General features: G+C 33.2%; 1 protein-coding gene across 1 annotated transcript in view; it reads left to right on the top strand.

Annotated features, from left to right (window-relative positions):
• The first annotated feature begins 308 nt into the window (after nt 1-308).
• Adgrb3 (adhesion G protein-coupled receptor B3) overlaps nt 309-12,436 on the top strand; it is a 674,891-nt gene continuing 662,763 nt past the window's right edge. The window contains exon 1 of the mRNA XM_076860054.1: nt 309-1,065. Within this exon, the coding sequence (XP_076716169.1) occupies nt 309-1,065 (757 nt within the window). The remainder of the gene's footprint in view (nt 1,066-12,436) is intronic.

Below are 12,436 nucleotides of genomic sequence, written 5' to 3'. Positions count from 1 at the left end.
GGAAACCCTGGTGGATAAATTAGGGCATTCCTATTAATAATCTATTAAATGTTATTTTTAAATTGAATGTTGAGAATTTGACCATTGTGATGGGCCACGTGAGGGCGCTGTTCACACAGCAACAGATAATTTCCCAGCAATATAAAATAAAAATTACCTGCCCTTTTTTATAAAAAAGAATTTTTTTTTCACTGAAATCTTGAAAACAGCTGGCTGTAATATTGGAAGGAGTTTATTTTTTTTCAATGCGTGTAGACTCCGACTTGCATTTTACTTTCATTGCCATTTTACAGGCCAAATGACATAGGATGAAGGCTGTTCGTAACCTGCTGATTTATATATTTTCCACCTATCTCCTGGTTATGTTTGGATTTAATGCTGCCCAAGACTTCTGGTGTTCAACTTTGGTGAAGGGAGTCATTTATGGATCGTACTCTGTAAGTGAAATGTTTCCCAAAAACTTTACAAACTGCACTTGGACGCTGGAAAATCCAGATCCAACCAAATATAGCATTTACCTGAAATTTTCCAAAAAGGACCTTAGCTGCTCTAACTTTTCCCTCCTGGCTTACCAGTTTGATCATTTTTCCCATGAAAAAATAAAGGATCTTTTAAGAAAGAATCATTCTATAATGCAACTCTGCAATTCCAAGAATGCTTTTGTTTTTCTACAATATGATAAAAATTTTATTCAAATACGTCGGGTATTTCCATCTGATTTCCCAGGATTACAGAAAAAAGGGGAAGAAGATCAGAAATCTTTTTTTGAGTTTTTGGTATTGAACAAAGTGAGCCCAAGCCAGTTTGGTTGCCATGTATTATGCACTTGGTTGGAGAGCTGCTTAAAATCAGAAAATGGGAGAACAGAATCATGTGGGATCATGTATACAAAATGCACCTGCCCTCAGCATTTGGGAGAGTGGGGGATCGATGACCAGTCCTTGGTTTTGTTAAATAACGTCGTGTTGCCCCTGAATGAGCAGACAGAGGGCTGCCTGACCCAGGAGCTGCAAACCACTCAAGTCTGCAATCTTACCAGGGAGGCCAAACGACCACCCAAAGAAGGTAAGTGCCCCAAGATTGGGGAAGATGGATGCCAGCAAGGGAGAGGGGGGGCTTGTGGCATGGAAGTGACATGTGCTGTTTCAGTACTCAGACCTAATCATTTCTCCTTTGCCATCTTTGGATTTATTTGATTTGTGAATCTTCACTGATGAAGGTCTGTTAAGCTTGTTTTAGGTCTCAAGATTTTGAAGATAGAATGGTGACAGTATAGCTCAGTGACATGCCTAGGAAGTGCAGGTGGAATATTCAGGAGCAAAGAGATGCAGAAATGTGAAGTCAGCTTGTACTAGTGGTTGGCAGGGAGGAAAAGGAGAGAGAGAGGGGTGCCTTTTTTCAAGCTGCATCCCCTTACAAGATCTACACACACATACCCTACCTGTGAAATGGATTTTCAGACTTCTCCCTTTTGCTCCAATTCAGCAAATGGTTCCTTTCACTTGCTTTTCCCTGTGTGACTTATCCTTTTACCCCTTTGAGCTGGGTTGACATGACCAAAAGGTAACTCTCCAAGGCAAACCTGTTTGGACCAAGAGACTTGTTAACATCTGAAAATAGGGGTACCCGGGGCCAGACTTCTGTTTAAGATGGTTTGTACAATAAACCTGGCACTCTTGCTCTTTGGTGGGCCAAGAGAAACACTGGGGGAGCAAACTGTCTGGGTCAGGTCTTGGGGTTATGAAATCTCCTGCAGGTTAATACACATTCTGATCTTTAAAGAATTGGGATCTGCATTTTGCAAGTGGTGTTTTGCTGTCTTCTCAGTTTCCTGTTGATATGCACAGAGAGAGGGAACATCTCAGAGGTGAGCTAGAGGGAGGGGGAAAAAACAGTGCAACGGAAATGCGGAGAAAAAATAAAGTATAAGAGTGATTTGTGGCTTTCACCCAATCCTCAGTGGAAGAGCTATCAGAAGATTTGAGATTGTGGATTATGTTTAATAATGCAAGAAAGCATGACATATTTTGAGAAAATGACTTTCTTATTTGGAAGGTTAATGGCTATGTTCCATTCCTTTGAGGGCAGAGCTGATACATATTCCTTCTTACTCCCAGTCCCTGCAACCAGAGAGTGTGTTGATTTCTTATGCAGGAAATGTTTTCTGATCTCCACAAAGATCCCAGTCTGTGGAAAGGGACAGCCAAGCTCCAGTCCCTCTTTCCTCCCCCTCCCCCAACAGAAGTTGTCTTTGTGACCAATGTAAAATTGACACGTTGTTGGAGAATTTTCTTTAAGGGTAGCCAAGGCTTTGTAAGGGAGGGAAGGGGGAGGGGGCAGAGAAGAGCCTAACTAGTTTAATGCTGTTTCTCTGCTGGCTGCAATTTGGGGGATGGGAATTACTGTAGAGCAATGGCACAAGGGGAAAAGACCTGTTAAGGAAATAAATGCTAGCTAATGACAGTGACAGAAAGGTGAAAACCTTTCAAGATTTCTACAGGTCAGTGTTTCACTAACAGCTGTGACTGAAGAAAACAAAGTAGTTTTAAATTACAGGAGTTCTTTTCTCTAGTAAAAATCCCAGAGAAGCACTTGCAACTGCAGGGATGGTATTTAACACCATTTAAAACTAATTAGTGTCCCCTAGAATAAGAAGCTACAGTACACACAGAAAATGTGCTGTTACAAGCTGGCTAATAAAACCAATTAACATCAGAAACTAGAGTTTTTTGTTTGCTTTATCGCCATTTTAATAAAATTTGGAAATCTATTTCTTTAATGGTTAAAATTCTATCAGCAGATTGACAGGTTATGACAGAAGAAAGAGAATCCACTTTTGCAGCTTTTCTTTTAATGAAAGATATCAAGGGGGAAAAAGCCAAAGTTGTATGCATGATTTTCAACCATTTTGCTGGTCATGGTCATGAGATGTGGGTTAAGACAGTGCTAGAATTTATAGAAGTTGTAGTAGACAACCATTTGATTTGTAAGTGAATGAAAATTAGAGTGATTTTTAGACATTAGATGTTTAAATCACATCGAAGAATGTATATTTCTTGTAGTTAATTGGATGTCAAAATGGAAATGGATGTTTCTATAGACAAGTAAATAATTATTTTGAAATTATTATGTTGATAGAGCTGAATTAGGAAATTTATATAACAAGGAATTTATACAGTATCAGTAAAATTGTATGGTATATATTCTCAGAAGTCTGAATTTTGTGCTTTTAATTATTTAGATACTCTGAGTCAGAAAGGTAAGGATAAGAAGTTCCTGGTGACATAATTGTAACTGATGTGTTTGTAGGTAATTCTTATAAAATATAGACTACAGAATTCTTGGACTCATTGAATGAATATATTGAATGAAATAAAACATATTTTGGCTATGAAACATTGTAGGAAAAGTGTGAAAATCTAGACTCTTAATTTAATCAAATTTATGCAAAGTATATTAAATCTTAAATATTTGATATAAATGATATATGAACTACAACGAAAGAATTATTTGATATCATTTCAAACAAACTATCCTATAATGATATTCATAGGGCTTGAGGTTAATAATTGCATATAGTTATATTGCTTATATTTAATTTAGTCAAGCTATCTTCTGTAATTATAATATTTAATTCTTGATTTTAAAATGAAGTTTTAAAATATTCACCTGTATTTTATATTACTTGATGTTTCACATTTTCTATGGAAAAGCACCCAATAAGTCATCAAAGAAAGAAATACAAGATTACTCTCCATAGTTTTTGACTTCCATTTTGTTCATTGTAATAAATATTGACTAAGAAGGCTTGCCTTGAGTATAAATTTTTCTGCCTGTATTACTACATAGATTTGGCAGGAGAGTTCTCACACTTAATTCAATGCAACTCTAGATTGCTTTGTGTAATGCTAGTGGTGATGAAAAACTACTCCAAATGTTGAATGTCATGATTGTCTCCATTGGAATTAAAAAATCATATTTTGTGATTGCTGAGGAAGCAATAAACTCTCTGGAATGGGATACCTACTTTGAGAGAGAATTTCTACTAGAATGTTCTTTAATAATACACGCATGTGCTGAAGAATTTCATAACCCTAAATGACAGGAAGAAAACTATTATAGTTTGTAGTCATACCAACAATTACAAAATGCAACATTATTGGATAGATGCTTCATTCAAATTATTGGATAGATGCTTCATTCAAATACTAAATTTTTGTGGATTTAAGATCTTATTGAAGACCATATTCAACAAATTTGGAGGTTATATACTTATGGAAACTTAGTTATCATTTCACCAGTTTTTATTTGAAATCAAGAAATCAAGTAAATAAAAAAATGAAAAATAATGATGTCATAGTTCAGGTAATTTTTAAAACCTGTCTACATATAATGGATATATACATATACAAAGGTTTCAAGATTTTGGAGATAGGGTGGTGAAGACAATATAGCTCAGAGACATGCTAAGGAAGTGTGGGTGGAATATTCAGAAAAAAAGAGATGCAGAACTGTTAAATATATGTATTTTAAGGAAACTCAGATAACGTCAGTGTTTACCTGTTTTCAGATACAAGTTCTGGGGACAGACATTTATTCATAACACAATCTCAGTTTTCCTGAAGGCTTTAGTACACTTTACAGGACTCTTTTACTGAAGATTCTGGACTACATAGCTAAAATATAAAATGTGGCCTCGAATTTTATTTCTTACCCCTTCATTTAAAATAAATAATTAAAACAGTTTGAGCAGAAAAATTCCACACCCGTATATCTACATCACATAATGAGCCTTAATGGAATCTTTGTTTCCTACTTACATCAATGGCTCTACTTATGTGAAAGGAAATTGGGATCCCTGTATAGATTCCAGGAAATCTGAACACACACATTCACTTGTCTTCCTCCTTTGCCTCTGCTAATCCTTGGCATTCCACCACCCAGGGGAAGCCTCAATCTGTGCCTGTCTAAACTTCAGCTCACGTGTGTGCACACACAGGTATGCACACTTTTAGGCACATACTTACAATCTTGAGGAATGTTCATTTATTTCCTGCTATTTTTGCCCTGGCATTACTTTTTGAGCTGCCTTTCACCCTCTTCTTTCTACTCCTTTGATGTTATTTCCTTTGTGACTAACTTCCATGATCCCGCAATCTTTATCAGAACGTACAAAGTTGTACTGAATATGTTTTTCTTAAAATGTCACTCTAGGAAAGATAGCAAATCAATTATAATCAAAAGAATAAAAAATATACCACTTTAGGAGAGTAGTTGCCTTTTACTTCCCCCACTTAGGGGAAGATGAATACCATTCATTTCATTTCCAATTCCATTAATGTATTATTGATGGCAGTTCCTGATCTCTAAGGGTTTCTTTAATAACATTTTTAAAAGAACAAGAATGAAGTTTTGAGATATATTTTAATTCAGTATGTTTATTTTAAAATATTAATAATTAATATGATTTGCCCTACATGACCATCTAAAAAGAAATAGTGGTAAGAGAATGTGTCAGTTTCTGTCTTCATTTCTCTGATTCTTTCTTCTTGAACATTAATAATATTTCTCAAATGCTCTATTCCAGAATTTAAGGTAAACATGCGATCACTTTTTAAAAATGTGGAAAAGATTATTTGCACATTTAGTTCAGTGCTTTTTTATTAATTCTTGACTGTGAACTATAAATATAGTAAGAGCAGAATATTGATAAAATTGGGCTGGGGTTTTAGCTTAGTGGTAGAGTGCTTGTCTCAAACGTTTGAGGCACTGGGTTTGATCCTCAGCACCACATTAAATAAATGAATAAATAAATAAAATAAAGATATTGTAAAAACAAAGATAAAATAATAGGTATGTTCCAGTAAAATGCCATAATTTTTCCTTTTATTATCTTAGAATTTTGGAAGATAATTTAGAAAGTAGTTCATTTTTTAGTGTGTAATGAAAAAAAAACCTCTATAATGATGCAGCATATTTTTTTGTAAGCAACAGATAGAAAATATTAAGAGAGACATTAAAATGGAAGTTAACTGTGCTGTGTACATAGTTCATGTGCCTTGATTGCACATCTGCCAATGTGCATTTCAGCAAGATTTTATTACCGCTATAGACAAACATAACAGAAATTAATTTTTCCCAAAAATTGAGATAGGAATTTTTCTTTGCTTAGAATCTAACTTCATTTTATCCTTCTTTTTACTTCATTTCCTACAAGAATCAATTATATTCTTGAACTGATATTTTGATATAGCTAATTCTATCAAATATAGCTATCTTTATAATCAGTCTGGTGTTTGTTATTTACAAAAGTCAACCAGGCCTTGAATCAGAAATCACAGTTCTTTAAAAAGTAAACTTTTTTTTTTTTTTTTTTTTGGTAAATAGCATGTATGCAAGGTTTTTAGATCATGAAGCAAAGAGCCATACTTTAATCTGCCTTTCCACATGACTGTTACTTTGTGCTACTAGTTTTTTCTTCTCATATTTGTATGGCTCAGTAATGCTTCTTTTTCAGGGTACAGAAAAAGAGGAAATTACATCAAGAATGAAAGAAAAAAAAACTAATAAAATTAATAGCTTGGGATACTATAGTTCTTGTCAGTGCGTGTGGAAATTTCTTCTTAATTCAATTAACTAGTAAGATATCAAAGGGGTATTAAAATTTTCTAGGTGTGTCACTTCATTGAAATGAAAAGAATAATTTGTTGTATGGTAGACTTCAGTCCTAAGAATGACTCAGACACTTGTAGCACCTTTGACAAGTGACAGCACTTAACTTATTAATAAAATGGGAGTGATACCTATCACAATGGAATGTTGTGTCAAATGACATTGCACATATAAAACACTTGGCACATTTCTCAATTTTGTGAGGGCCTTTATAAGTATCAACATCTTTTTTTTCCCCCTATCAAATCTTCTCTAATATCTGATGGATCAAAATAATTTCTGATAAAAAGATCACATTACACTTAATCATTTCACATTACATTTCAAACTTTTTTTTAAAAAAATATTTTTAGATGTAGATGGACACAATACCTTTATTGTTTATTGTTTTTATGTGGTGCTGAGGATGGAACCCAGTGCCTCACACATGCCAGGCAAGCAATTTACCACTAAGCCCAAACCCCAGCCCCTATTTCAGACATTTTTATATTCTTATAAAGTTTTCTTCTATGTGTTTAACATTATAATTTTTATAATTTTTGCATAATGGCATAATCTAGACATGGATGACATGTGTCTAGGATGGAAAATGTTAACATCAAAAATATTAAACTGAATTCCCATAGTGCGCCACATGTTTTGTTGTTTTGGGCTTTTTATTTTGCTTTCTTTTACCTCTTAACTAATTTTCCGTATACAAGGTTGGGCTCCATTTTATCTTTACCTTTTCACTTTTGGATTGGGGAAGGAGGAACAGCAAAGAAGAGAAGTGATTTTAGTCATCACTCTGATTGCTATTGACATTGGGCTTGCAAAGTTTTGAGAATCATTGTAACCTTGTTTTAAATGTGGGAGAGTTTGTGTGTGTGTGTGTGTGTGTGTGTGTGTGTGAGAGAGAGAGAGAGAGAGAGAGAGAGAGAGAGAAGAAGGGAGAGAGAGGGAGATAAGGGAGGGAGAGGTACTTTCATTGGTTTAAAAACTTTCTTCCCTTGGTATTTTCATTGTTATACAGATATTCATTTATTTAGGAATTAGGAGTCTACTGAGTACTTAGCCCTGATGTATTGTGCATGGAATCCTTTTATTAATAAGTGTAAACCTGGGGTCTAGAATGGGAATTTGATTTGGAAATCTTAAGAAAGTTTTCTTTTATTTGTATGTGAATATGAATGAAACTCTAATGAACAGATTGAATTCAAAGGAATGCTGTTAATAATAAAATAGTTTGGTTTAGAAAGTGTAGTCTCCAGTATGATAAATGGTAGGTCCGAACATTAAACATGGGTTCTCTTAACATCCTGTGCATTGTAGGTGAAATAAATATTTACTGGGAAGTTTCTGACTGAGTTTGAAACTGCACCTGATATTCCCTTGTGAAGCAGGAATTTATTTAAGTATATCATTTACAGTTGGTACAGTTGTGAATCTTCTTCCTGTTTCTCATGTATCATCCTTGTATGGTATTTAGTATATCAGGTTGACTTTACCCTATCTTTTAAATTCTGTTTTAAAAAACTGTTTTTATTCTTTGGCTATGAACCATAAAGAGTTGATAACAATGATGTAGATTGTCACTTAATTATTTGAACTTGTCTATGAATTTAGGGTAGTTAACAAAGACTGATTAAGCCTCACAGATGTGTGTATATTTTGTATGATATAAAGAAAAGGCAGCATAGCATTTCCACATCATTTTGTTGTTCTTCATGTATATTGATGACTAATATTGGAACTGATCTAACTGGTAGACTATGAATCATTCTAGGTCTAGAGAGGGATCTTTTGGTCATCACTACTGATGGGCAGCAGAACTATTGAAGTTAAATTGTTTCCAAGTATTTTAATCTTTGCCAAATTATACAAAATGAAGATTATGTTTTGATATTTTGTTTTGATATTTTGCTTGAAAGGGAATTATATTGAAATGCTAGTCTATATTAAACCATTGAGATAAAAATCGTTGTGACTTTGCTGGTATTTCTCTCACGGAATTTTGGTCAGTTATTATAGACCACTGAGCCACAAAATCCTCTGTAAGGCTTACATATTCAGATATTGAAAAGAAAGCAAAACATTTATTAGTACTAATTTGAAGATTCTAATATTTTTAAATGAAATTATAATATGTATCTGTAAGATTCCACACAATGCTGTATGCTCTACATGCAGTTATCTTTCAACTATGATGTAGGAATTTTATTGACTTGCAGAGAATGACTTAGCAACCAAGTTGCTACTGGTTAATAAAATATTTAGTTTGCACAGAAAGTGCAGCAAATAATAAATGCATAGAGAAAACATGGATATGCAGCAGTAATTCTCAAAATTAATTGAGTGAATAAAAGCTTTTTCCAAAATTATGTTTGTTGATGAGCATTTTCCCCTAAACCAACTACCTATTGCATATTCGTTATGCCTAGGACATATGAAATGTGAAGGCAAATGGTTTTTGTTTGAATTCTACCATATTAAATGAAAATGAAATAATTTACCTGCTGACCTAATCCTGGACATATTATTCTCAAATTATTTCTTAAATAGCAAGTTTCTTTTGGAACAGAGTGTTGTTTAGAAAAATAGAACAAAATGGGCATAGGAATGATATTAGAACACTAATGAAACCAGATTGCAATATTTAAAATATTGTTAAGTTCACTCAGACATTATAAAAAGCATTAAGGAACTTGGGGAGTCAACCAGAGAAGGATAACTAGGTGAAATCATTTTTTAGCAATAGGTATGATTAGGTAATAGGAATGTCTGGAATTAGAAACATTTGTTTCCCTTGGTAATGTACTCTCCTGGTGAGTTATTTTTGATGTTCCTTCCTTTTAAGGTGATTAAAAAATCTATAAGCTTCAAAAAATTAATTTTGGGACTTGAATATCTTAACAGTAATAATTTGTTCTCCAATAAAACACATTTTAAAGAAAAACTTCATATACATATCTCCTCTAAGAAAGTAGAGAATTTTATAAATTAACAGAATATAATAAAATATGACATTCAGCAAATGCTTTCCAGTTTGCAAAGTATTATTGTACATATTGTTTTATTTGGGCAATAGCTATGTGAGTCATATATTATTTTTTCCATTAGCATGCATCAATTAATGCAGAACATGCTAAAGATCAGTGTCTTCATTTTTCTAAAACAAAACACACAAGTTGGTTCAAATGAAAAACTGGAACACTGGATAGCCATAGATTTTTTTTGTTGTTGTTTCTGAAGCACTGGAATTTGAATCACTAATTGACAGTTATAAAGCTCTTTCAACATTACTAAGTCCAAATCTTATGCAATCAATATAACCCTAATCTGCAAATATATAATGGGAATGTGATTTCATGTGAACACAACTCATTTTGGAATTTATATTGAATAGCATCTCTATAATGTAAAAAAGAGTCCCCATGACAGACTATGTGGGAATATTTGATAGATTTAATCATTTAAAAAATTACCTGGAATCTAGCCAGGACAATAATCAATCTATACTTTGCTATAGCACTTAATGCAGACTAGTCTTACAAATTAACTTTGATTCATTAAATTATTGTTCTAGTCACTATGTGTTATTTAAATAAATATGGGTCTTAAATTTTTTGTTGTTTGTTTTCAGTCTACACGTGTTAATGTGTTTTAGGTTCAGGGTCTGTCTAGATTTCTAAGATGATCTATCTTGGATTTTTACCTCTTTATTATTACCGGGGGAAGTCTGTGTTTTGGAGAAACAATGTCTTTATGTTTTCTTGGTTACCTTATGGTATGCTGACTTATACATACATGTTGAGGGTGGAAGAAGAGCAAGGCTAGGGTGTCTTTTCCTCCAGGCTCCTCTCTCATGGTTTGCTGTGGGTAGAGTATGTGCCTCTGTTGGAGGTAATGTTTTCCATCAGGCCACTTCTTTTGAGGCTCTTGTAGCCACTCTCAGAACTGAACTAGCAAGATCTATAATGTATTTTCCTCTCAGATTATCTTAATTGACAGCATCTATTTCCTCCTAAAACCCTAAGACAGAGGTGTACAATTGTGGTAGTGAGGTGATTTCTGATCACCCGTGAGAATGACCTGAAACCAATGTTTCAAATTTTCAGACTTCCATTTAATGTGCAAAAGGCTATATAGAATACTATGTCCTTTTTCATATTGTCACATAGACAGTCAAAGTGAATAGGGAAATAAATGATAATAGTAATAAAATGAATAACTTAAAGAATTAATGAAAATTAAAATCAGTTAATCAGTTTATTTATCTTAATTGTAATTTTTTATACTTAGTCTACACTTAGTATATACATGTACACATCTTTCATATTAATAATTCCTTTCAATTTAGAGTCTTCAAAAGTTTTGCTATATTGACCTGTTTTTTGAATGTCTAGCTTTGTATATACCAATTATACATTGTTTTCAATGCTAATGTGACACTGGAACATTTGAACTTCACTGAACATTCAAAAATATTTTTCTGTGATTGACAAGTAAAAATAAGTTACTTCAAAACTCTCAAGTAAGACATGAAAATTCCTGACAGGTGAAGATTTAGTTCTAATTTTATATCATTACAAAGATATAAAGATAAAATGAAAATGGAATTTTCATTGCTAATTCAATTTTATTTTGCTTCTTGTTTTTACTATCCTTCTCAAAGCAAATAAAGAACAACAACAGCAACAACAACAACAACAACAACACATACACATTTTGAAATTACTTCTTTGTTTTATTCCAAAGAAAAAAAATCATGGCAGCTAAACTTAGAGTTTCATAAGTAAAATTACAGTATTTTATTTTTTCTTTATGATTATCTGTTGCCTTTTTATAGACACAAAGGAGCACAAGAGATAAAGAACTGTCTGAAAAACAACGAAAAACAAAGACTCATCTTTGTCTTTCTGAACTTATTCTGATACACAAATTTATTATATTTTTTGAATTGGTAACACAATAACCAAAGTTAAGTGTATATTGGATATTTTGGAAATATTTTTTCTATATTTCCTACTCATAATAATACTGGAAAAGAAGGCACGTTGGGAAGACAAAAGTCTGTTTACTTATATAATCTTTCTATATAAATCTGGTGGACTTGCAAAGATCTGCTTCTGCACAGTAGACTGAGAAATTACAGTTTATTTTGGCTCCCCAGAGAGGTCAGTGTCCTTTACAGACATGTTAGCTTGTGGTCAGCTTTCTTTGGCAGACCTCGGGTTTTGAAACTTAGAAGATGAACAGTGTATATTTTTTAAGTGATGCTTGAGAAACTAACGAGTTACAGTGGCCTTTTTTAATTTTCACTAAGCTTTACTTTCATATATGAGAAAGTAATTACCTCTGTTCCATTTGCACAGAATACAATCTTTTAATGCCTTGCTTGAAGTGTATTAAAATTCTACTCTCTTAAAAATGTATGGCTTTTTTTCTCGTTAGTGGTTTCCTTGGAATTTTCCAATGACTATATTTTGGTGTTCAATTGGTTACAAAGGGCATAAATGAGTTCTAGGCATAATAAATATTGCATATGCTTGCCTCTGGCCTCTGCATCCTCAGACCACAGAAACCACAAAAATAGATCTGTGGGAATTTAGAAGCAGAGTAGAAGTTGATCCACTAAATCAAAGCACTGATTTAGAAATAAGTAAATGGTAGGATATGAAATAATACAACTTTTTCCCCTTAGCAGTAGAACTTGATTTTGTCTCTCTAAATTAAAGCTAATATTTAAGTCCATATGTAGGGGTGTTTTGGTTGGTGGTCAGGA

The sequence above is a fragment of the Callospermophilus lateralis genome, chromosome 6, assembly GCF_048772815.1.
Source record: "Callospermophilus lateralis isolate mCalLat2 chromosome 6, mCalLat2.hap1, whole genome shotgun sequence".
NCBI lineage: Eukaryota > Metazoa > Chordata > Mammalia > Rodentia > Sciuridae > Callospermophilus > Callospermophilus lateralis.
The sequence above is the reverse complement of the archived record's forward strand: the minus strand, read 5'-3'. Positions and strand labels throughout refer to the sequence as shown.